This window comes from Larus michahellis, chromosome 23, assembly GCF_964199755.1.
Source record: "Larus michahellis chromosome 23, bLarMic1.1, whole genome shotgun sequence".
Taxonomy (NCBI): domain Eukaryota; kingdom Metazoa; phylum Chordata; class Aves; order Charadriiformes; family Laridae; genus Larus; species Larus michahellis.
The window spans coordinates 5,322,104-5,347,572 of record NC_133918.1 but is presented as its reverse complement, the minus strand read 5'-3'; the positions used below and the strand labels follow the sequence as shown (position 1 = coordinate 5,347,572).

Here is a 25,469-nt window from a genome sequence, read left to right as displayed (position 1 = left end):
CCCTCCTCCTTTGCGCAGGGCATCCCGGCATGGGGGGCCCGATGCAGCGCATGAACCCCCCGCGAGGCATGGCCGGCATGGCCCCCCAGGTGAGGGGGCACGGGGGACAGGGACCGGGATGGGGACCGGGACATGGGGCTGGGGACAAGGATACAGGGATGGGGTTGGGGCTGGGGACAAGGATACAGGGATGGCATTGGGGACAGGGATATGGGGATGGGGTTGGGGACAAGGATGGGAAAAGGATACAGGGATGGCATTGGGGTTGGGGACAGGGATACAGGGATAGAGACAGGGATACAGGGATGGGGTTGGGGACAGGTACAGGGGTGGGGACAGGGATATGGGAATGGGGATGGGATTGGGGACATGGATACAGGGATGGGGATGGGGTTGGGGACAGGTACAGGAGTGGGGACAGGGATATGGGAATGGGGATGGGATTGGGGACATGGATACAGGGATGGGGATGGGGTTGGGGACAGGAGTGGGGACGGAGATGGGGATGGGGACGGACTCGGATAAGGATGGAGCTGGGAATGGGGAGGGTGATGGGGTTCGGAATGGGGACACGGATATGGGGATGGGTTTGGGGACAGGGAGACAGGGGTGGGGTTGGTGTTGGATACAGGGATGGGCATGAGGATGGGGATGGGAACGGGGATACAGGGATGGGGATGGCGTTGGGGACAGGGATGGGCAGGGATACAGGGATGGGGATGGGGACAGGGTTAGGGATGGGGCAGGGATACAGGGATGGGGTTGGGGACGGGGACACAGGGATGGGGACAGGGCGACAAGGGTGGGGTTGGGGACAGGGACGGGGATGTGGCTGCTGACCCCCCTCCCTGTTCTCCCCGCAGACCTACGGCAGCGGGATGCGTGCCCCCCCCAGCTCGCTGGCCGGCCCTGGCATGCCCGCCATGAACATGTAAGGCACCCGCCCCCCCCCGTGCCCCCCACCCCGCAGCCTCGCAGGGGGACCCGGGTGGCCATGCAGGGTGGGGGGGGCCAGGCACCAGCAGGACCCCCCCCCTCACCCCTCCCTGTTGCCTTCCAGGGGCCCCGGTGGCCGCGGGCCTTGGCCAAACCCCAACGCCAACTCTGTAAGTCGGGGGGGGTGGGGGGGTGGGAAATACCTGGGGGGGTGACTGGGGCCATGGGGGTGCTGGCTCCATACCCCCCCCCCCCGCCATGCTGACCCCCCTCTTGCCCCCCCCAGATCGCCTACTCCTCCTCGTCCCCTGGGAACTATGTGGTGAGTATCGGGGGGCGCTCGGGGGGGGGAGGGGGCCGTGCTGCAGCCAAACCCGCTGTGGCCCCCCCCGACCCACCTCCCTCCTCTCCCCGCCGCAGGGCCCTCCCGGGGGTGGTGGCCCCCCCGGCACCCCCATCCTGCCCAGCCCCGGAGGTGAGTGTCCGCAGGGAGCGGGACGGGAGGAGGCACAGGGGGTGGGGGAGGTGGAGATTAGCGGGGGGGGGGAGATTTGGGGTGCCATGCTCACCCCCCCCTCACTGGTGTGACCCCCCCCCAGACTCCACCAACTCCAGTGAGAACATGTACACCATGATGAACCCCATCGGGCCCGCGGGGAACCGGCCGAACGTGAGTGATGGGGATGGGGGGGGGAACAGGGATGGCGAGGGTCAGGGAGGGGGGGGTCCCACATATCTCACCCCCCCCACACACACTCTTTTCCCTTCCAGTTCCCGATGGGGCCCGGACCCGAGGGGCCCATGGGTGGCATGAGCGCGATGGAGCCGCATCACATGAACGGATCCTTAGGTGGGTACCCCCCCACCACCAAACCGCCCCCCCCCCCGGCTCTGGGTGTCCGTGTCCCCCCCCAGGGGGTGGCGGGGGGTCCCCAGCCCCGCTGCAGCCACGTCCCGCGGTCCGTGAGCTCCATCTGCGGGCGGCCACGCTGCGTGCAGGGCCCCGCCATCCGGGGGGGGCAGCGCGGGGGGGGGGACACGGATCGGGGGGGGGGTCACTAACGCACTGCTGTTGCCGTGCAGGCTCCGGGGACATGGACGGGCTGCCAAAGGTGAGTGGGGGGACCCTGAGAGCCCCTGGGCCGGGACCCTCGCGGTGCTGGGACCCCCCCCCCTCCATGGGCAGACCCCATAGCGCTGGGCCCCCCCATGCACTGAGACCCCATTTATTGGGACCCCTATGTACTGGGACACCCCCTCCCCCCCCCCTCCGTGTACTGGGACCCCATTTTTTGGGGGGACCCCCCCCCCGCATTACACTGGGACCTCCTCCCATGTCCTGGGACCCCATTTATTGCCCCCCCGCCCCGCAAGGATGTTCTGGGACCCCATTTATTGCCCCCCTCCCCCATGCACTGGGACACCACTCCCCCACCCCTACATCCTGGGACCCCATTTATTGCCCCCCCCCGCACTGGGACACCACTCCCCCCACCCCTACATCCTGGGACCCCATTTATTGCCCCCCCCCCCATGCACTGGGACACCACTCCCCCCACCCCTACATCCTGGGACCCCATTTATTGCCCCCCCCCCCTCCATGCACTGGGACACCACCCCCCCCACCCCCATGTCCTGGGACCCCATTTATTGGGACCCCCCCCAATGCCCTGGGGACCCCCCCCCATACCCCATTTCCCCCAACTAACATTTTTTTCTCTCCCCCCCCCCCACCAGAGCTCCCCCAGTAACCTGGGGGCGCTGAGCAACCCCCCCGGGACCCCGCGGGACGACGCCGAGCTGAGCAGCAATTTCTTAAACCCCTTCCAAAGCGACAGCGTAAGGGACCCCCGGGGGGGCAGGCGGCGAGGGCGGGGGGCCCGGGGGGGGCGCGGCAGCCGGGGACGCGGGGGGGGGACACACCAGTAACGTCCCCATGGCGGACCACCCCCCCCCCCCCCGACTCCACACACACACACACACGGCGGCGGGGGCGGGGGGGGGGGGGGGGGGTCGCCTCGGCCGAGCGGCCGGGAGGCGTGAGGTGGGGGGGGGGGGGGGGGTCGGCGGTGTGTGTGCCCCCCCCCCCCGGTGTCCCCCCCCCGCCCCGGTAACCCTGTGGTGTCTCCGCTCTCTCTAGTACTCGCCCAGCATGACAATGAGCGTGTGAGCCCCCGCCGAGGCCGCCGACCGCCAGCCGCCCACACGCACCAGAGAAAAAAAAAACATTAATTAATAATAATTACCAACGGCCACCACCCCCCCCCACCCCCCCCACCCCCCCCCCGGCCCCCCCACGCACCCCCGAGCCCCCAAAACACTAAACAACAACAACAACAAAAACGCGGAAAAAGAAAAAAAAAAAATTATAAATAAGTCATGCGACTTATTTACGCCCCCCCACCCCCCCCCCCCCCCCCCCCCCCCCCGGGGTAGGGACCACCCCAGCGCTGGGACACACACCCTCCCCCCCACCCCCCAGGGTGGGGGCAGGCGCTGGGGTGGGGGTCTGGCACTGCCGGGGGGGGGGGGGGGGGGGTGGGACGATGACGGACTGCTGTGGGGGGTGTTTTGCCCCCCCCCCCCCCGGCGGTGCCAGACCCTCCCCCAGGCATGGGGAGGGGGATTTTGGGGGGGGGGGGGGTGGTGGTGTCATGGCACTGTCCCTCCCCCCCCGCCAGCAAGGGGATTTTTGGGGAGGGGGGGGTCACAGCGCTTTGCCCCATGGCATGCTGCAATTAGCTGAAATGCTAATGAGCAATGCCCCCCCCCCCCCCCCCCCCAACACCACTGTCTGGAAGCGTGTGACCGCCCCCCCCCCCCCCCCAGTTTTCCCAGTGCCCTCCCTACTGGACATCCCCCCCCATCCCATGGTGGGGGGGTCCATAGCCAACCCCCCCAGCCCTGCCAAAGCCCCGGGGGGGGCGGGGGGGGGAGGGACGACGGTGGACACGACTGTACCGCCAGCACAGCCCCCCCCAGTGTGGGTGCAGCCCGCCCCCCCCAAGCCAGGGGCACCCCAGGCTGTGCTGGGGTGGGGGGGGCCCAAGCCATACCCCCCCCCATGGAGCACCCGCCCCCCCCCTCCCCCCCCAGCGCTCTATAGGGCAGGCCCCAGTGCAGAGAGCAGCCCCCCCCCCCGGCAGCGAGCCGGCCCCCGGGGGGGGGGTCCCTGGCCCCCAGCCCCGTCTGCGTGCTCAGCCAGCACTGTGATCCCCGGCCCCCCCCGAGCGCCAGACCGGGGCCCCCCCGCCCCCCCCCCAGGGACCACTTGTAAAACTTTAATATGAAGGAATTTTTTTTTTGTGTGCTTTTTCTTTTTTTTCTGATTTTTTTTTCCTCTTTTATAACAGAAAGGACCTCAATCCCCCCCCCCCGCTCCACCTCCCCCTCCCCAAACTGCCACTGCACGCCCCAGCCCCCTCCCTTGTACAGCCCCGAGCCGGGGGGGGGCCCCGCCGTGCCCCCCGACAAGGTGGGGGGCAGCCCCGGACCCCCATAGGGGTAGCGCCCGCCGTAGGCGTTAGTCGTTCTGTGTAGGGACCCCCCCACCTCCATTTCTAGTCCCCAGAGCCTTTAGAGCCCCCGTTGCTTATCAAAACAAAACAGGGGAGCCCCCCCCCCAAAAAAAAAAAAAAAAAGAAAAAAAACCCCAAAAAATACAAAAACAACCCCCTAAAACAACAACAAAAAAAAACCACCCCCCACACACCCCCCCCCCCCCCCCCGCATCAATAAATGTAATTTGATTTTTTTTCAGAAGGCGCCGGCGTTCGGCTCTCGCTGCGGGGCGGGGGGGGGATGGGGGTGGGGGGCGCCCAGGGAGCAGGCGAGACGGGGGGGGGCCGCGCTGCGCTGCGGGTTTATTGGCGGGTACAAAGCTTCACAGTGTCGAGTTGGCGTCGGAGCCGGGCAGCACCGAGCGCTCGGGGAAGCGGGGGGACGGACAGGTTGTGGACCCCCACCTTTCCCCCCACCACCACCCCACCCCCCCCAAAAGCCACCCCCTCCCCTCCCTCCCCCTAAAAAGCTGATACGAAATACAAAAAGGCACCCGCCGTTAGTCAGCCCCGTCGACGTGGAGGGGAGTGCGGGGGGGTCCCGGCCGGGGGGCGCCGGCGCAGGGGTGCCCGTTGAGCTGGGCAGCCGCCGGCACCTTCTTGGGGGCCAGGGGGCAGGTGGCCCCCCCGGGGCAGGAGCGCTTGGGGCTGGGCACTGGCCGCTGCATCTTGTGCTCCAGCAGCATGTGGTTCTGGGGGGGCAGCCCCAGGCAGGCCCTGGTGGGGGGGGACAAAAGGAGGGGGGGGTGTTAGGGATGGGCACCCCAGTACTGGGGAGGGGGGGGGACATGATGGCAACCGGCACCTTGAGTGCCAGGAGCCAGCGGTGTTGGGGACACCGTGCATTGGGACGTGTTGGTGTGGGGCATCCCCCCCCCCGCCCCGGGCACTGGGACCCACTGGGAGCCCCATGCATCAGGAACTGGGACCTGCTGGTGTGGGGCATCCCCCCCTCCCCGGGCATCGTGACCACCCACGGGTGCTGGGACCCACTGGGAGGAGCCCCCTGCATTGGGCACTGGGACCTGTTGGCGTTGGGCACCCCGGGCATAGGGTGGGCACTGGGAGCCACTGGTGTTGGGCACTGGCACCCACTGGTGCTGGGAGCCACGAGCATTGGGCACCGGGACCCCTCACCTTGGGCACCGGGACCCATTGGTGTTGGGCACCCCCCTGGGCATCAGCTACTGGGACCCACGGGCACTGGGGACCCACTGGTGTAGGACGCCTGGGCACTGGGAGCCCTGGGCATTGGGCACTGGGACCCACTGGTGTAGGGGCACTGGGTCTCCTGGGCATTGGGCACCAGGGTCTGTGGGTGTTGCGCATTGGGACCCGCTCCCATGGGGCACCGGGAACCAGGGACGCATCCGCACTGGGACCTGTCGCCAGGACACCAGGACCCACCAGCAGTGAACACCCCCGGCACCGGGACCAGCGCCCTTGGGCATCACACACCAGGACGCATCGGCGTTGGGCACTGGGACCCATGGGTGATGGGCACTGGGACCCACTGGTGGCACGGGCACCAAGCACTGGCACCCACCAGGACCTACTGGATTTGGACACCCCATGCATGGATGCTGGGCACCCCCGGGCAGCGGGACCCGCTGGCGTTGGCACCCTGGCTATCAAGCACTGGGACACCTCTGCAAGCCTCGGGTGCCACCACGGGCACCGGGGTGGGTGGGAGCCGGCAGCCGTGGGCGCGGGGACCCCCGGGGTACCTCAGGATGTTCTCGATGCAGCTGCGCTGGCGGAAGAGGGCGTTGACGACGGGGGTGCCCTCGGGCACCAGCGGGGCCTTGCAGAGGAAGGCGACGATGGAGAGGACGCTGTGGAAGCCCTGGAACTCGGGGTCGGCCTCGGTGCAGAAGGTGATGCGCTGGCACAGCTCCGTCAGGATGGCCAGGTCCAGGATGATGGGGCTGGCCAGCAGCGAGTCCTGTGGGCGCCAAGGGTCAGGGGGGAGGATGAGCCACCCCCTGGGGATGGTGCCACCCCGAGAGACGCCCCCGTCACCCCCCCCCCACGGTCACCCCCCCACGCACCTCGCACGTGTTGTGGATGACGATGGTGTTGGTGCCGCCCATCATGATCTCCGACGTGTACTCGTCCAGCGCGCGCTTGCTGTCCCCCACGTAGGGCACGTACTTGATCACCACCTGCAGAGCGATGTCCCTGTCACTGCCCCGTCACCCCCATCGTCATCGTGTCCCTGCCCCCCCTCCCCGGCCCCCCACTCACGCAGTGGTCAGGCTTGTCCTGGGGGCCGTAGAGGATGGGGTTGGCCTGGACCGTGTCGTCCACCACGTTGCTCTTGGAGATCTCCTTGGAGCGAAACTGCTGCGGGGCCGAGAGGTTCTTCCCGTCGTTGTTCCCCAGGTGGTTGTAGCTCACGATGGACTTGGTCTGGGCAGGGGGTGCGGGCAGGTCACCCCTTGTCACCCCCCGCCCCATCACAGGCAGGTCCATCCCTGCGCCACCCCGTCCCTGCGTACCTTGAGTCCGGCGCCCACCAAGAAGTCCACCAGCACCGACTTCAGCTTGGTCTGACCCGACTTGAAGTCGTCGCCGCAGACGAAGACACGGCGCTGGGCGGCCAGTTCCACCGCCCCCGGCACGAAGGTGTTCTGGGGGGAGCCGTTGATGTAGGCGCAGCCCTCCAGGATGCTGGCCACGGCGAAGAGCGTGGACGGGGACACCTCCAGGCCTCGCTGCGGGGACACGGGGCGGCTCAGCACTAGCAGGGCGGTGCTGTCACCCCTCCCTTCCCCCGTCCCCTCCCCTGTCCCCTGACCTCGATGGCCCGCAGCAGGTTGTCGGCGGTGTCGTTGAGCCCCGGCACCACGTCACAGAAGCGCTCCGTGTTGGCCGTCCAGAGGACGATGACTTTGTCCACCCCGCTGGTCTCCTTGAAGTCCCGGATGTCCCTGCGGATCTGCTCCATCTGGGATGCCACCGAGGGGGACGCATCAGCATGGTGGCATCCCCTCTGTCACCTGTGTCCCCCACCACCACCCCACCAGGACCTGCTCAGCCATGGACCCGTGGAGGACGTTGTCCGCCCGCTCCTCCTGGTTGGCGGCGATGAACTCAGGGATGTAGATGGAGGGTCGGGGCTTCATCTTCTCCAGGTGGGGCCAGAGCTGCTCCTGCAGCGGCCAGTCCAGCACCTCTGCCCGCCGCATGGCCTCCGCCAGGTTCAGCGAGGAGATGTCCCAGCCTGGGCGACAAGGGGTGACCCAACCGCTCAGGGTCCCCCGCCCCATTGCGGGGTCCCCCCGCAACCTCCCACCTACCGTCGAAGATGATGTCGTTGGGGTGCACCATGGGCAGCAGGTCACGGAAAGGCACGTAGACGTCGCCGGTGGGGCCGGTGCCCAGGCAGACGGTGGAGGCTTGGAGCAGGGAGCCATAGTAGTTGGCTTTCTGGGATGGATGAAGAGCACGAGGATGAGCCGCCACCGCCACCACGGGGGGGCGGGTCCCAGCACCTCCAAATGGGGGGGCCAGGGCCGCAGACCACCTCCACAGGGGCAGGGAGGAGGCCGGGGTGCAGGACCCAGGTGGAGATGCGAAAAGCTGAGCTCCGTGTCCCCATCCCTGACACGGTCACAGGACACCCACCTTGCGCCCCGTCTTGGTCATCCAGGACAGCCCCAGCTTGTTGGCCAGCACGGCCGCCGTCACCGTCGTGCCGTTGTTGCCCCCCCAGCCCACCAGCATCACCCCCAGGCGAGGGACATGCCGCCCCGTCCGGAAGGTGAAGCGGGTCGAGCACGGCCGCACCTGCGGGACAGAGAGAGGGGACACGTGGGGACAAGCAGAGCCCCCGCCAGGCCCCCCCCCAGCCCCCGGGGCCGTACCTTGGTGACACCATTCTCCTTGCAGACGTGCACGGTGCTGTACGTGTACTTGGCCTCGATGAAGTCTTTGCTGTACGTGACGTCGGGGCTCTCCACAAGGAATGTCTCTGCCATTGTTCCCGGAGCTGGAATAGGAGGAAATGGGTGTCAGCCCCGCAGGCCTGGCACGGCCGAGCCCCCCCGGGCCCCCCCCGGTCCCCCCGCCCTGCCGGGACACGGCTCCGGCACCGCTCCCTGCCAGGCTGTGCCGCCGGTGGGGACCGTTGGCTCCCTGCCCCACGGCCCCCCGGTGCGGTCCCACGCACGCCCCGGCATCGGCCGCTGCCCCCGGGACAGACCAGGAGACGGGGGGTGATTCCCCCCCCCCCAGCCCTCGCTGACCCCCGGCAAGGCGGGAGGGCGCAGGGTCCCCGTCCTGCTCGGGGCAGGCAGGAGACTGTCCCTGCTGTCCCCTCCCTGGGGGCGGCAGGGGGCACATGAGGACACGGGGGACTAGGGATGCTCCCAGGGGACATGGGGACAGGGCTGTCCCCACTCCTTGGGACACAGGGGACATGGGGACCACGGCTGTCCCTGCTCCCTGGGGGTGGCGCGGGACGTGGGGACAGGGGGTGACCCTGGGGTGGCAGAGGGTGCAGGGACAGCCCCTGTCCCCGCGTCCCCTGCACCCTGGGCTGGCGGGTATTTGGGGACAGGGCTGTCCCCGCACCCCGGGGCGCGGGGGGACACGGGACGAGGGCTGACCCTGCCGCCCCAGCGTGCCCGGGGGGCACCTGGGGACACGGGCCCGGGGCCGCCCCCGCTCCCCGCGACCGACGGACCAAACCCCTTCCCGGGCCGCGCCCGCGCTCCCCGCCGACACTCACCGGGCCGGGCCGGGCCGGGCGCGCTGGAGGCGGCGGTGCCGGTTGCGGTGCCGGTTGCGGTGCCGGTGCTGCCCCGCGGGGGACGGTGCGATCGCGGCTGCGGCCGCCCCGGCTCCCGCCGCTTAATCGGCTCCCAGGACCCGCCCCCCCCCGCCGGCCCCGCCCCCCCCAACCGGCCCCCGCGCGCCCCCCCGCGCCCCCCCGCACGTGCCCCGCCGGCACCGGCCCCGGCCCCCCCCTCCCGGCCCCCCCGGCCCCGCGGCAGGTGCGGGGCGGCCCCGGGCCCCGCCGGCGGCTCTTACCGGGGGCGGCGGCGGGAGGCGCGGGGGGGGGGGGCGTGGGGGAGCGGCCGGTGACCCGGGAAGGGGAAGTGGCGCCGGGGCCGGGGCCCGGGCCGGGGCCGGGGGGTCCCGCCGCCGCCTTCCGGCCATTGACCGCCCCGGGCCGGCGGCTTCCTGCGCCCCCGGGGCCCTGCGCCTTCCCACGGGCACCGGCCGCGGGGAACCGCCCGCCCCGCCGCTCCCACGCTGCTGCCGGCACCGCACCGCCACCGGCACCGCCATCCCGGCACCGGCACCCCGCTGCCCCCGGCACTGGCACCCCACAGCCCCCGGCACCCCGGCACCCCGCAGCCCCCAGCGCGGTCACCCCCAAAGCCACAGCACTGGCATCCTTGTAGCCCCCCCCATGGGTCCCTGGCACCCCCACCCCAGCACCCTGTAGCCCCCGGCTTGGGCACCCCACAGACCATGGCACCAGCACCCTGGTGCCCTGCAGCCCCCCCTGCCCCCCATGGGCACCCCAGAGCCCTAGCACTGGCACCCCACCACCCTGAAGCCCCCCCGCCATGGGCACCCAAAACACCATGGCACCCCAGAGCCCTGGCACCGGCACCCCACCACCCTGAAGCCCCCTCCCGCCATGGGCACCCAAAAGACCGTGGCACCCCGGAGCCCCTGGCACGGGCACCCCAAAGACCATGGCGATGGCACCCTGCAGCCCCCCCCATGTGCACCCCTGGCACAGCCCCCCACCACGGTGCCCCCCATCCCCGGTAGCCGCCGGCGGCGATGCCCGGGGGGCGGCCAGGCCCCGTGTGCGTCCGCACCCCACGTTGGCCATGGGGAGCGCAGGGGTGTGGGGGCGCCCGGGGGCCGCTCCCGGCCGCCGCGGAGAAAGGGCTGGGGCACCCCGCTCGCTCGGTGGCCCCCGGGGGCCCGGCTGCCTTCCAATGGCCAGGCCCCGCTTCAAAGGAGCCCCCGGAGCAGGAGCAACGCCCCGGCCCCTTCCCCACCCTCGCTCCCCGCAGACATGGCGAGGACAGCTCTGCCACCCACCCACCCACCCACCCACGGCCGGCGGGGGGGACACGCTGGCACGGCCGCCCGTCCTCCCGGCACGCAGCGGGACGGGGACCCAGCGGGACACGGGGCCGGGGGGCACCTGCCGCGGGCACGGCGGTGGCCAGGGCTGGGGGCCGCGTCCGGCCCCTGGGCCATGGAGGAACAATGATCCCTTGGTGCCGGGCTGGGAGGACAAAACGAGCCCCGCGCTGGAATGCCAGTGCCTCAGCAAATTATTGAAACAAAAATAACATTTCTTTGTACAATAATCCTGGGGCGGGGAGGGTCCGGGCAGCGCTGCCAGGGGCCCAGAACTGGTATTTTTCCACTGCTTTTCCTCTTTTTTTTTTTTTTTTCTTTGCCCCCCCTCCCATAACTCCCACCATTGTTCCTTCCCCCACTCCCTTCCCACTCCTCCCACGCTCGGCACCGCATGAGCGGGGCTCCCTTGTCCCGTCCCGTCCCCCGCCCCCCCTCCATAGGCACCCCCCCCCCCCCCCCTCCCCAAAAAAGCTCGCCCAACGCGTTGGTGGCCCTGAGCCCGGGCCGGTCGCCCAGCGCCTTCGCTCCCCAGCTGCCGGGGGGGCTGGCGGGGGGCCAGGCCAGCCCCGCAGCCATAGCGACCGGCCCGCTCCCCCAGCAATGGTGCCCCCCCCCTCTCTTTTCTTCCAGCAGACCCCCCGCCTCTTCCTCCTCCCATCCCTAGGGACGAGCATCCAGGCCACCGAATTCCGCCTCCCTCCCCCGGGAGACCCCCCGACTCCTCGGTGGGTCGTTAAAGGCAGGTTCAGGGCCTGATTCTGCACCAGGGGATGCTCTGTGCCCTGGGAAGGGCTCAGCCATGGGGGGACACAAGCACGACCCCCCCGTTGTCCCCCCCCAGCAGGTCAAGCAGCCCCAGATGTATGGGTGACAGGCACAAAAAGCCCTGTCTCCCCCTCCCCGGCTGGGGTTTTTCCCCCCCCGTGTAAAACAATCCCCGGGGTCTGGCCCTCGCAGCTCCCCGTCCTCTCCTCCCAGCCCTACGCCGTCACCAAGGACAGACCCGCGCACGGAACGGGACAGAAAAACGGGGGATTGGGGGTGCTGGGGGGGGGGAGGTGCAGCAGTGAGAGGGACCAGCGCCATCGGACCGTGTCAAGGACAAATTATTCTAACGAGTTTCCTCCTGCAAACGAGCCACGAGCAAAAAGGTGTGCAGGAAAAAAACCAAGGCAGGGTGTTTGTGTTCCCAGCATCCCTCGGAGGTGAGCGGGGCAGGAGGCGGCCACAGGGTCACCCCTGTGACCTGCTGTGGGGCAGCTTGTGCCCCATACGGTACAAAGTGACACTTTTCTTTTTTTCCCCCCAGGTGTGACCTGAATTATCAGAGCCCCGGGGCTCCTCCTGAACCTGCTCGGCCTCGTCACGCAGGAGGGATACAGGGACAAGAACCTGAAATAGATGCTGGTCCTCGTCCCCCGGCCGGGCGCAGATAAGGCGGCAGCGGCAGGAGCGCGGCTGGCTCTGGCACAGCGGACGCAGCCAGTAAATTTCCACTGGGGCAGTTCCCAGTTTAATGAGCTCAGTGCGTGACCCCGGCCAGAGCAGGAGCTGCCAGCGGTGGAGAGGAATTCCCCAGGAAAGCTGGGACGGGAGGGGACAGGGACCCTTCCCGCACAGTCCCAGCCTTCCATCAGAGGGACACGCGGGGGGGGAAGCTCACACGACTGAAGGAATTAAAGATGATAAAAAGGGGGGGCCCAGGGTGTGGAGCTTGTCTCAGAGGTGACATTTGAAACTCAAAACCTGATGATTTGGGGATTTGCTTCCGCTCTGTGGGCGAGTGTCCCGTGGGAGCATCCCCTGCCGGCGCCAGCTCCAAGGTCAAGGCTGGCGAGACGGGACCGAGCAGAGCCCTCCCTGTCCCCCCCCAGCTTTAAAAAAAAAAAGCCAAGAGAGTTAGAAGATGTTACTTGATCTCTGCATTATTTTCCCTTCCTCTGTATTTTGGAGGCAGACGCCAAAATCCTGCACTAGAGCAGGGCGAGCTGCGGATGAACACGGGCTTGTTACGCACACGGTAACGAGCAAGACCTTCTGCCAGTGCTTCGGCCTCGCGACCAGAGAACCTGTGACTGTCACCCGCTGTCAGAGGAGGGGATCCCAAGGCAGCACAGCATCCACTGAAGGGAAACAGCAGCTTTTCAGAGCGCATTACGGTATGAGCCATCACTGGTGTGGTTTTATGCTTGGTTCTATTCTGCCGGCTCCAGGCACAGCAGAGCCAGGGATGCTGCAGAAGCCAGCGCCAGCAGCCACGGTGACAGCAGAAAAAAAGGGACAGTCTCGCTACAACCAAGATGCTATTTGCACCCTGAGCGTTCGCCGGCTGATTCAGCCCTGCGGGCGGAGGTGGCAGCTCCAGCAGCGTGGGCAGCCACGGCAGCGTCTCCGCCAGGCCCATCCCCACCTCGCCACTCCGGCAGCACCCACGTCCCTGCTTTGGCTCCCCGGGGACCTGACTCACCCCGACGTGAGCGAGCTCAGACGTCAAACCCAGCTCGGCTCAGCGGGAAAGGCAGCAGCCCCTTCCCGAGAGGCAAAGGCGAGGGGGAGGCAGCGGAGCCAGGTCCGGTCCCTCCCCAGCAGCCCCAGAGCAGGGCTAGGTGCTGTCAGAGCCTCCCTAACCTGGGAAGCTCCAGCATCGCCCATCCCAAGGGAAGCAGCAAGGCTCCGAGCACCAGCCCCGAGCCCTCCCGCTGCTCCTGCCGAGCCCCGGCTGCCCGGGTCTGAGCACCCTGCAGGCTCTGTGCCCACAGGACCCCTCTAAAGCCAACCAGCCAGAGGTGCCTCTACAAAAGCAGCTTTTCCCCCAAAAACCCTGGCTTGGAGCGGGAAGATCTCCAGCTCCTGCCGCCGCAGGGAGAGGCTGATCCCAGCGGAGCCCCAGCAAAGCCTCCCCGAAGAGCGGGGCAGCAGCTCTCTCCCCACGCGGCTGGAACACGGATGGTCCCCACCGAGGACCTTTTCCTTCTGGTGTTTCTTACCTACTGCTCTGACACTTTATCTCACTCAACTGCCCCGGTTCCTTTAAGTTTCCTGCTCTCCAACTCCTCGCCAGCCATTTATCACCTTTTCCCTTTCGAGTTCTCTTGCAGTAAGCAGCACTGAAAAGAAATATACAACCTTATTGTTTGCTTGTTTTCCAATACAGTGAATTTATTATATGTTGCAAAATCAGCATTCAGCTTTTTAGTGTACAAAAAAGACACTAGCTCTTAAGAAAAGATTAGGAAAGCTGAAGACTATGCTGCCTTTAAATTGTAACATTTTGGCAAAGTGAAAAGCTCTTTTGTAAACTCCAACTCCATGGCTCAATATAGTTTTATCCACAGTACAATATTACAAAGTAAAACACAGTATCAATAAGTTAAGATCATACTTAATCACCTAGAACTGGTTTCTATTAACCCAAAAAGCACAAAATTTGCCTAGCTTCGTAATCTCTAAAAAGAAAAAAAAAAAAAAAAAAGAAAAAAAAAGGCAGATTCGACTACAATTCTTTAACACAGTCCAAAAGAAAAGTGAAGCAGAAAGTTGTTGAATGCTAATTGGGTCTCACAGTTTGGATATTCATTAAATATTTTCAGTTTTTATATTCAAATTTTAGAAGTTCCAGAATATACATGTAAATGTACACAATACATCTTTGTATACAACTCTGTTTGCAAAAATATCTTATAGCAGATGTATAAAGATTGAGATCCATCTCTATCCCTCCCCCCCAGCAACAACAAAAAAAAAAATCAAAAAAACAAAAAAAAAACCCAACACACCCCAAAAAACCCAGTCAAAATATTAAGGATCAGAAGGAGAAGTGTTTCCACGGAGAATTTACTCATCCTGGGTTTGTAGCTGCTGCCAGCCGAGGTTCAGGCTCCTCGCGTGCCGCAGTCGGAGATGGAAGTCCCACCAAGGCCCGTGGAATTCCGCCTCGCCACGGAGAACACCAGAATCCGTACCTGCTGGCTGGCGCCGCCGCTCGCAGGTCTGGCACCAACCGGGTTTTTGCAGTGACAAATCTCACAGTGGGTCCCAGAAAACGCAGCATCCCGGTTCCTCCGGGCAGCCCGAGTCTCCCTCCCGCGTGCCCACGGCGCCGGTGAAATCCGGCTCGGTGTGAATCCACAGCCAGGCGAGGTCTGTTGGAATCGCAGCCTTAAGCGAGGCTTGAGCTCAGACGTCGCCACCAGCCACCACCTGCTGCTTAAGGAACTCCTGCATCGACCAGGTGCCAGGCCCACACCGAGCGGGAGGAAAAAGTTTTCCAGGCAAAAGCTCCTCGCCTTGAACTCCTGTGTATTTTCCAGCTTTCCCTGAGGAGCAGGAGCGCCGGAGGCAGGCAGCGCTACACGAACGGGTGTGCCCACAAGAGAAGCAGCTCCCTAACCTCCAGTGTCTTTCTCTGGAGAGGCAGAGATGGGACCCAAGCGCTCCCCGAGCTGCTCACCCTACGGACCGCCGTGCTCCTCCGACATCGCATGGCTTCCCCTCCTCGCCTTCACCGCTCCACTTCTCAGCGGGTTTGGCTCTCGCAGACCAGTAGGAAGCCATGGCTGGCCAGGGGCAGTCTGTGGGGCACGGCCGGAGGGCTGGGAACGTGCAGCTGGGCCACCTCCCGTCAGCCGGGGGCTTTGGTTTGAAGAACGGGATGGCAAAGTCCTGGCGAGCGCTGGGCGTCTGCGGGCAACGCGGCAGGGAGAGACACTCAAGAGCATCGCGAGTGACAACGCAAGGCAGTGGCCCTGGCCAGACGACGCAGCAAAACCAATCTAGCCAGAATGGAATTATTACTTTTTTTTTTTTCCTATTTTTTTTTCTTTTAAATACAGCAGATGGACCCACTTTTTTTTTGGGGGGGGGGGGGGATTAAAATACTCCTTGTTTAAGAACTGTTTCCCTCCTTAACTCTGCCATTCCGCTCCTTCAAAGGGTGAAAGACTCTTCAGTGCAACCTCCAAGGGAAGGAGACGCCACAGGAAAGTAATCCTTTACTTTGAGATAAACGGAAGCGGGAAGAAGTCAAATCACACAGGCTGGCAGGATTAAAAGGGGAGAGAAAGAAATAGCAGAGTTAAAGGACACCTTTGTGCTTTCTGGCGTGTTTCTCACACCCTGGCCATACTCTAAAAATGTTCCCTTCAAGTCCAAAAAAAAAAAAAAAAAAACCACCAAACCACCACTAAAAAAAAAAAAAAAAAAACCACCAAAACAAAATCAGGAAGAAAGACTGGACCGAGGAGCTGGCTAGATAAAGCCCCGCACTGGAAGTGACCCGCCTGGGAAAACGCTACCTTACTTCTCTCACGCTTGGGCGCCTGCTCTGAGAAGGATTTTGCTGCTGCTGCTTCTTTGGAAAGACACAAAAAAAAAAAAAAAAAGCCAACCAAAGAAAGCACGGCATCCCCCGCCCCCCCTAGCCCCCCCTCCTCTCCTCAGGGTCAAAACAGGTAATAAGAGAACTTCTCTGGGTACCTAGCCGATAAGCTTTAGTAACACTGCAGTTATAAGACAGGAAAGGTTCTGAAACACTTGGCCTAAAAGGAAAAGGGAGGCACAGTTTTAGAAAAAGATGCTCTTTTCTTTTTTCTTTTTTTTTTGCTTTCTCTTTTTTTTTTTTTTTTGTACAAAAATAGACCAGTCTCATTAGCAATCAATAAAATTGGCTGCCTTGGTATAAAATTATAAAAGTCAAAGACAGACAGGTCTCGGTCTCCCCAGCGTTGGTCAGGGAAGGTTGATGCAGGCTGGGCTGTGCGCACTGGAGCGGCCGCTGCAAACCTTTCTGCCTGCTGCTTCCCAACACATGAGCAGGTAAAGAAAAAATATACTGGGGTTTTTTTTTGTTTGTTTGTTTGGGTTTGTTTTGTGGTTTTTTGTTTTGTTTTACATAAAGGATCCACCTCTGCACTGCAGGAGGCACCCAGTGCAGATCCCCGGGCTGATCCTCATCCCCTCCTACTGCCACAACCACCTGGAGAGCGAGCACACACCGGAGATGACAAAAGCAGGAACAAACAACGAGAGCTCTGGGTACGTGGTGTATTTAACACGGTGCCATGGAGAGCAGACAGCTTGCATATGAACAGTCGCAGGTGCCAGAGAAGGAGGTAACCTAGCAGCATTCCAGTTCCTCACCATTTGAAGGACAATTTGTAACCCAGCGGACCCGGGCCAGGGGTAATTACACTTCATGCCAAACTTTAATCCATTGAAACTACTGATTCTTAACCTTTGGGAGCTTCATTCACTTTAGGTAAGTTTTCCCTTAAGTGTCAAATGCTGGCTTCAAATAAGCAGATTAATTTTTTCCTTTTTTTTTTTTTTCTCCTTTTTTTTTTTTTCTTTTTTTTTTCTTTTTTTTTTTTTTGTTTCATTTGTTACATTCCAACATTCAGAGAGGCTAAAACTCAAGAGGACCGCGCTGGGCTCTGGGCTTGCGACCCGACTCAGGCGCGGACATGACAGATCCGGCATCGTAAGTAATCCCCAAGTTCTTCAACCACGAGGAACTAACGCCCATCTCTGAAAGGAATCTAGTTGTATAAAAGGGAACGTAACGTCCAGGTGACTTTTTTTTTGCCCTACCCAGTCCGGATTAGTGCCAGCTAAAACTGCTGTTGGTCATACTCTGCTATCAGTTTTTTAATATGAGCCAGTTTGTTGTGGAGGTATTCGCAGCGGTTCTTCTCTTGGCTGTAATTGGGGTTAGTCTGTAAAGACAAAAAAAACGAAAATGCAGTGATGGAAGGTAATTCCTCAGAACTCAGCGACGCCTACGCTGAACCCAGAGGTGGCGATCGGACCTCAGAGCGTAAATACACGACCAAGGAATGAAGCTTTTCTAGCCGGAGGAGCAGATGCCCATTTAAAATGGACCTATTCCAGTCAAACGAGGCAAAGAATAAAATCCCTTTTCGTGGACTCCCAGCTGCAGGAGCCTCAGCCCGCGGAAACGGGCGCACCGTGAGCGATGCGGAGCGGCTGGGACACAGGCCTGAGCTCCCAGCAAGTATCACCTGCCCCCTCCTTAGCACTGCGTTGTGCAAGCCTGGGAGCTGCCAAACAAAGACGAGCTTGCAACACAGAGAGAATCTCTTCAAAAGGCTCCTAAATCCCTCAGGGACAAGAGGGCTCAGGGACATATTTGTAGATTTAAAAAAACAAACCCACCCGTAGCGTACGGATGCCCCAACCTGCCTCACCCAGCTAAACCATAAATCCCCCCAGTCAACAACTGCTGTTTTGCCTATACGTACAGAGACGTAAAGCATTCTGCGTGCCCCACGCTCCGAAGAGCCCCGCAGGGGACCACGCACCCAAGTGGCTCCCACTAGAGACTGCTCCCGAATCCCCCCCCACATCCCAGAAGATCCCCAGACCCAGAGGATCCCGTTATCACTCGGCCCCTGCATCTGACACACAAACTGTTATTCCCTTGATGGGATAAAGGCGCTAATTTAACACATTTCATTGTTGCATGCCACTAAGGCAGCTGAATGCTCCCCAGGATCCGAGGAGCAGCCTCAACTCTCCGCAAAACCTCCTGGAATCAGGAAGGGATCATTTTTGGGACGAGCTCGAGCTGAACAAGGATCTGCCGTGCAGCCCCAGAGGCTGGGCTTTTCGCTTGGCAGGGGCCCATCTCTTTCAGTCACGCTGAGGGCACCACCCAAAAGCCTTTTTTTGAGGCTGATGATTTTTACTTACCTTTTTAATTTTCCGATATTCCTGTAAAATTTGATCATGGATGGTCTAAAAAGGAAAAGATTATTATTATTTTCAAAAGAGCCGACAGTCCTGCAGCAGGCAAGCATTTACTGATGGCTCAATGTACAGATTTCCTCCAAATACCAACCAAAATCTACGCCCTCCATGACCTCCCCCCCCATGAGATTTGACAGCTACGACCAGCCTCACCGATCCGTTCCTCTACTGGTGCTGGCACCAGAAGCACTGGAAGGATCAGGCCCCATTCCCCAGCCATGAGAAGTACCTGCAACAGGCACCTGGGCTGGCAGGATCACTGACATTGCCTCCACACAGCTCAGACTAATTCTTTCCCCACAATATAAAAATAATTCAGTGAGGAATCACTGAATTTCTCCAAGAGCGGGGAAGGCTGTTTGAGGGAGGACGCAGTGCCGAGTACAATAGGTGCTCTGTAAAAATCTGTTTATTATACTCAGTGAGACTTACTTTCTCAAGATAATGAATAGTTAAAGCTCTTTTAAAAATCAGCCTGACGAGTCGAATAATGCTACATTATTGAGATCAAAGATTCCAGAGAAACAGATGACCCCGTCCTAACTCCCCTTCCAGCCCCGATACGCTGCCATATGTGCGAATATGAGTTTTCTGGCTGGGATACACTAATAGCTTCCAGCAGCTTTTGGCTAAAGACGCCAATTGTCTCACTGAGGCCTTTCCTTGTCAACAAGTCCCATGATGTGTGCTCCAGCTTGAAAACGAAAGAACACAGAGCTGTTTTAAGAACAGTCCACAAAGCTGTCAGCTGGGTGCACGTTCCGCATCCATCAGTGCTGGGCTCTGGGCAGTATGTTTTAGACACCGACCCTTCCCCACCAGCCCCGCGTACAGAGCAACTAAAACACCGAGTAGTAGCCTTGCTACTCGCAGAACTAGCTATTTAAAAGATATATTGCTGTTTCTACCTTATACTCTTCAGAGCCCTGCAAAAGTTGCTTCAGCTTGGCGTCTAACTGCGTAAACCGTCGAGTTATCCTCTCTATCCGGGCGTGCAAGTCTCTGTACTCGTTGTATTCTGCATTGAAGTCGTTTTTGTAACTCTGACGCTGCTCCGAAGAGGAAATGGCCGCGTATTTTCTGGAGGGAGAACAATTTAGTTAATCGGTTTAGTAAGTCTTCTCTCCAGAGAGCGGGAATACCGCAGTGCCAAACGCAGGATGACAAACCCACCAGGTGACTGCATGTGAAAACAAATACAGCCTCTTACGATTTGCGTTATAGTAGCACAGAGGTAACTGTCAGGATTATTGCCTTGAGTTCCGCGTAAAACAAGACAGTGTTTGCTGCCAGAATTTCCTATCTGTGCCAGATAGTGCGGAACACGCAGGTACAGCAAAGCCTGGGAGCAGCTGAGGGTGTAGGAGGACGTTCAGATAGCGCTGCTACAGCTTTTCTAACTCCTGCTGTCCCGCAGAACATGGAGTTCTGCATCTGTGCCAGACCTTGGAACAGCAGGAATACGATGCTTCTAGTGTTAAGAGTTTTTAAAGAAACGCCAAAAGCATTCAGCTATCGTTGCAAAATGCTCACAGTATGACTATGTGGCAAGCGCACGACAAGAAACCACGTCGAATAGACTGAATATCTCTCCGCTACCTTCTGAAGATTCCCAGTGTGAACTGAACACAAGAGCTCACGCTTAACAGATGCGCCTTTGAGGCCCTTTGGAAGTTATTCAGCTCAACAAAAAGCCATTAAACCAGACATTTTGCAGAAAGCCCAGCAGCCAGTCCTCTCTGACGGTAAAACTCATCTCTTTGTAGGTGATGACCCTGATTTGTCACCTTAGTCTGTCTGCAGCAGTGCCGGCTCGGTGCACGAAGACGTATAAGCTAATGTCGGTATCAAATTAAGGGAAAACTTCCACCCTGTTAACCTAAACGCATGCTGGCCTTCAAGAACTGACTCCCTGCAAGGGGTTGGTCTAAATAAGCATTTGCACAGGACACGCTGCTCTGAGATAAGGAAGTTGTTCTCACTGGTATGAAACATGCATCCAAGAGCAAAACAGCAGCGATGCCTCTTATAATTTAAGGAGCTGTTGATCAAAACAGTCAGATCATAGAACGGTTTGGGCTGGAAGGGACATTACAGATCCCCCAGTGCCACCCCCTGCCCTGGGCAGGGACACCTCCCACCAGCCCAGGTTGCTCCAAGCCCCGTCCAGCCTGGTCTCAGTCATGCCAAAAAGACCTGGTCATGCCAAAAGGTGAGACAACAGACCTTACAGGAGTTCACAAACCTTACAGGATTTCTTTGGAGACGGAGCGAGGAGCTGTAATGTCGTCCCTCTATAGGAGGGATCAGCACATCCATTGTAAGGAAAAAACCACCCCAGCCATCCGCATTCTTCTGAATGTTAGAAATGCCAACTCGAAGCAGTTTGTGTGGTTCATACAGCCCAGCAAACCACGGTTCTGTAACCATACAAGAGCCCTATGCGTCCTCCAGTCAGCTCCAGAGACTGCTCCGGCAGAGCCAAGAGCGGATGCTTCCTCCTCCTCCATCCCTTCCCTCACAGCACAGCCACACTAGATCTGATGGCATTAAAAACCCTGGGCTGGGACGTGCCCGGGGAACACCACCCCCAGCTACGCTTCTCTATCACCCAGCTTTGTTGACAACAGGTTTGGCTTTATGCAGATTTTTGGCTTTCTGCACGGGGATTTTTGTGCTTCAGCAGACAAGTATATTGTTTAATTAACCTCAAGGGGATCTGATTAAAAAGTCAAGAGGTGAAACAACTCACATCCTAACCCAGGGGTTATAACCTCCCCATGAAGAATGTTTCACTGGTTTATGTAGATGATCTTGGCTCCGAACAGGGGAAGAATTAGCTAACCTCTCAAAATCCTTTCTTGCCCTGTCTTCCCTAACATTAAAGCAGATCACCACTTCCTCTCACAGTTTCCAACTGCAACATGGAGAAGTTTAATCCTTTCAAACCCCTCCGAGGTACGCAATGTTTCTTGAAGTAATTTAACAGTTGGTTTATAGGACAATAACCCTGAGCTGCACGAGGAGGTAAAGAACAGATCTGACACCAAGTTCAGTCTCAGGAACTATCCGCAAAGTTGGGTTCACTCCTTTTTTTTTTTTTTTAAAACCCACCTGACAAAGTTCTATCAAGTAACAATAAAAGTCCAACAAAAATCCCCAGTGCATTGCGGTTTTTAGCTTGAAACACGATCCCAAAGTGATGAAGCAACTGATAAATATACTTACAATAAATAATCTGGCATTTCTGAAGTTGATGTTGGTACACTAGAATTATTGCATGTTCCATTTAAACCTGAAAAAATAAAAACTTGTTTACAGACATTCTTAAACCTTAAAGCTCTATGCAATTAAACATCATAAACATCTGCAATATACAGCTTGTCGAATTCCAAGGGATTTCTGTTTTGCTTTGAACTGAGAGAGACAGAAGACCTACGATAACCACTCTATAATAAGGTGGTCGAAACTTGAAGGTTTCTCTAATATTTGTCCGTCAGCAAAACAGTATCAACATTAGCCAATCCACTGAGTAGCCAAAAACCTTAATTTCATTGGTTTATAAACACTGCCCACAGGGAGGATGACACGGCTATCACCGCTGCTGAAGCGCAGAACAAATTTACGGGCCCAGACGAGCAGAGCAGAGCGCCGAGCGAGGTGCACAGTCTCTTCTCTACAGTACACGGATTCCTCCTGCTAATACTCCAGGTTCAGACTCCTACTATTAATACTCCAGACTCCTACAGGCTACAACAGAGAGGTTTATAAGGCATTCAGCTTTTTCCTCACATAGCCCTGCTGCCCCGCAGACAAACCACAGCGCGCTCTGCTCTAGGAAGCTGAAGGAACACGCGTGGAGGAAGGCTCAGCTAAGAACGTTTAAGAGTCTAAGCGAAGGGAGCCAAGACCTCAGGAGAAACGGGATTCTGAACGTGAGCCTGAGCCAGACCCCATCCTCGACCTAACTCAAGCACCACATTATTAGTTTGGCTGGAGAAAGCAGTTGGATACAGGTTTGAAAAAGGGATATTTCTCATAAACTGTGTATTATACTGAAAGCCCTAATCAGAAAGTCAACTGCACCCATGAGGAGGCAGCAAAATAAGAGGCAAGTGGAGAAGGCTGCAAAGGACTGAAATCAACCGCTTTGCAAAAGTCGTCTTTCCTCTTCTTTCCAAGTGTGTTACTTGGAGCAAGCAGCACCTGGGTTGCGCAGCTTCCCCCGGACAGGTACGTGGGAGCCCCACGCCTTGCCCATCCCCACACCGCGGCTTTACAACCCTCACCCCGGACTAACCGCACGCAGCACGAGATGCCCAAGTAATAAACGCAGGCATGTAAAAACAGGAACCTAATTCTGTCTTTTAAAAAGTAGTTTTTTCTCTGAACCTCCACAGAAAGGTTTTCCTGAGCAGAAGGGAAGAATGGCAGAAAACCCGTGTCGTTCTGAAGACCCCAGCCTCAATTCCTGCTGCAGATGTCTGCAGCCAGTTCTGCTCTCCTCCTCACCTGGCCACCAGCGCCAAGGATGCCGAGCGTGGGTAAGGAAGATCGAGCGTGGGTAAGGAAGATCGTGGAGGAGAACGGCAAGAAAATAAAGTTTATTTTGCCTGTGAGTGCCACCTACTGACTGCTGAAAGGACCCCAAAGGTCCCTCCGGAACAAATCTCCCAAGAGAAACTCTGCTTCCCTGCAGTCCCCGGACCGAGGGGGCCTTTGGGAGGGCTGCCGGCCATCAGCTGCAGGCCAGAGGGGCAGGATGAGGCCCACGCTGTCCGCATGAAGCAAGGCACAGAAGGAAAAAGATCCCAAATTCAGATGCAAACTGGCTGTACGGAATCCAAGCAGCCACTGACCACATCCTGTTTATGATTACTCCCAAGCCCAGCTCGGATTCGTTACCTCGCATACATCAGCGGTGCAGCAGGAACAAAACCCGACTCCTACTAATTAACAAAGAGCCAGTCATTAAACTGTTTTGAAAGCAGAGCAGAAAAGGTGATAAAAGGTCAGCAACTTCATGAAGAAAGAATTCAGGGTATTTTGGTATTTATAAGAACCACTGACAAAAACTTACATCTAGAGAAAGAACGTGTCTATATCTATCCGCTGCCATTCGAGACAGATGGGGAAGAATACCAACAGTCACAGAAAGAACTACAATAGTTAAGATCAAAGTAGAAGTAGTATCTGAAGAGCGTGGTTCTGCAGTGCCACACAGTGAGCAGAACTATGGACTGCCCTCAAAAATCACTGCTAGCCATCAAAATGCATTTCATCGGTGTTACAAAGACTGCAGAAGGTGAGAACTTGCATCATGTTAACCTCAATGCCCCGTGAATTCTCAGGAATTCAACAAATCCCTTTCCAGGAATTCAACCTATCAGTTTTTCGCGTTACTGTCCCTTTTGAGCCTAAACTGGGTGATTTTCACGCACCCAGCATGAAGAGGAACTTAAGTGTCAGAACGTAGTAACGGGGCAAAGGAACACAAGAGGGATCCAAGAAGAGATGCAGCAGCAGCTCAGGGCTGCAGCATCCCCAGGGGCCGCAGGGGATGCCCAGCGCTTGTAAGAAAGTCTAACGAGACCGCAGAAACGAGGAAAGCTGCAGGCCTGGCAAGGGGACGGATGGGATTAATCCACACGTATTCTCCGCCCTAACTCCTCAGAGTACGTAGAACTGACTTGGAAACACACCGGTTTGATGGAAAACATTTTCATCACATCTCCGTGGGTAACATTCACTGTTGTGTTAACCCCGAATAAAGAAATTCGGAGTAACAGAGGGATACAACAAGGAAGCTCTTTCAGCCTGACAGAGCTGGTTGTACACGGCTCTAACCACATTTATCACAAGACTTATCTGCCATTTCTTTTGTATCCAATATTAAAAGCTTTTGTGACTAACTTTTCATTACCGAGTTAAAAATCAATACAACAGCCATCACAATCCCAAACCCGCGCAGAAGAGCCATAAGCAATCAAGCAGCACTGCTTCTCCCAACACATCTTGATGTCTGCCTTTCATCCCCGTATATTAATACGACTTTTAATTTAACAAGGAGAAACATGACACGCTCTGAGGCAGTTCCAAGCAGCATGAAAGGTTAAACAGGAAAAACCTGATATCCTCTTTTGAGAGGAAGCACATTTGTTGATTTGTAGGTAGGGAGAGAGATATTATTTCGTTAACCGCAGAGCCGCGGCAAGCGGACACGCCATCTCTTTCCTCAAATGGATTTAGAGCAGAAATCATACGCAGCCGACACCAACATTACCTTAGCACAAGGCGTAAGGAGGATGTCGGGGACCATACGTACCTGTGACCTGTTCCTGGGGAACACTAACTAAGTCAGCATTTTTTATTACTTCACAGTCCTGCTTCTCCTCTTTGCATTTCTCTTCATTTTTCTTCTCCTTTCTCTCCTTTTCCTTGTCTTTGTGCTTTTTGGATTTTTTCTTGGTTTTTACATACGAGCTGCAATTGTGCTTGCTCGTTTGGGGACAGTCTGTCGGCAAAGGATGAGTCAGTCTGTCAGCCGTCTCCGGGTTCTCACAGTCTCTGCCGTTGTGAGTCAGGTCGTTGCTGACATCCGAAAGGGGATCGTGAGGCCTGGGCAGCTCCAGCACCGGGAGGCTGGAGCTGGAGCTCACCGACTCCGGGAGAGCCGGCGGCAGGGCAGGGGCTGGGGTCGGGGCGTCCTTCCCGTTGGAGGAATTCAATTTCCCGTTGAAAGTGGGCTGAGTTCTGTGAGCCAAATGCGAGATCCTGGGCTTTTTGTTGGCCAGGGGATCGATAAACTCCAGGGGTTGGGATCGTTTCTGGGGAGGAAAAAGGAAAAAAAAAAAAATCTTGAAGTCTTTGAGGCCAGAATTTTGGCTGCTGTTACCACTAGGTGGTGGTGCAATACCAGAAAACAAGGGAATATCCCCAGAAAAAGAGCTCTGCTGTCACTGAGAGCTGCCAGCAAGCGTCCCAGCTCAGAGGCTGGTCCTGGGCACAGGCTCCAGGATCGCCAGGTCCTACAGAAGCTGATCCATCCCAAGCCCCATCCTGACAATCCCAACAGCTCTGGAGCCC

At 58.8% G+C, this 25,469-nt stretch overlaps 3 protein-coding genes across 5 annotated transcripts in view; 1 reads left to right on the top strand and 2 right to left on the bottom strand.

Moving 5' to 3' along the window:
* Positions 1-23: 23 nt before the first annotated feature.
* LOC141734116 (single-stranded DNA-binding protein 3-like) lies at positions 24-3,350 on the top strand. Its single transcript, XM_074565426.1, has 10 exons — positions 24-89; positions 864-931; positions 1,061-1,106; positions 1,223-1,258; positions 1,357-1,411; positions 1,536-1,606; positions 1,708-1,786; positions 2,020-2,048; positions 2,674-2,775; positions 3,077-3,350. Exons 1-10 carry the CDS (start codon positions 30-32, stop codon positions 3,104-3,106), a joined length of 576 nt encoding a protein of 191 aa, XP_074421527.1. The 5' UTR covers positions 24-29; the 3' UTR covers positions 3,107-3,350.
* Positions 3,351-4,775: 1,425 nt separating this feature from the next.
* On the bottom strand, positions 4,776-9,380 carry ISYNA1 (inositol-3-phosphate synthase 1). The gene is made up of 11 exons (XM_074565422.1): positions 9,232-9,380; positions 8,366-8,490; positions 8,127-8,288; positions 7,799-7,928; positions 7,529-7,722; positions 7,297-7,446; positions 6,998-7,213; positions 6,744-6,908; positions 6,548-6,661; positions 6,224-6,441; positions 4,776-5,213 (listed from the first exon to the last, which is right to left on the bottom strand). Exons 2-11 carry the CDS (start codon positions 8,477-8,479, stop codon positions 4,997-4,999), a joined length of 1,680 nt encoding a protein of 559 aa, XP_074421523.1. The 5' UTR covers positions 8,480-8,490; positions 9,232-9,380; the 3' UTR covers positions 4,776-4,996.
* Positions 9,381-15,440: 6,060 nt separating this feature from the next.
* The window catches only part of ELL (elongation factor for RNA polymerase II), a 54,899-nt gene continuing 44,870 nt past the window's right edge, over positions 15,441-25,469 (bottom strand). Inside the window, exons 8-13 of one of the 3 annotated variants that reach the window (XM_074565613.1) lie at positions 24,709-25,210; positions 21,612-21,678; positions 19,292-19,463; positions 18,327-18,371; positions 17,205-17,329; positions 15,441-15,652 (exon numbers count right to left, since the gene is read on the bottom strand). In XM_074565613.1, the coding sequence (XP_074421714.1) occupies positions 17,225-17,329; positions 18,327-18,371; positions 19,292-19,463; positions 21,612-21,678; positions 24,709-25,210 (891 nt within the window). In that variant the 3' untranslated portion in view covers positions 15,441-15,652; positions 17,205-17,224. Of the gene's footprint in view, positions 15,653-16,431; positions 17,330-18,326; positions 18,372-19,291; positions 19,464-21,611; positions 21,679-24,708; positions 25,211-25,469 lie in introns of those variants that run through there. The other 2 variants (XM_074565611.1, XR_012584467.1) reach the window with 2 other exon arrangements.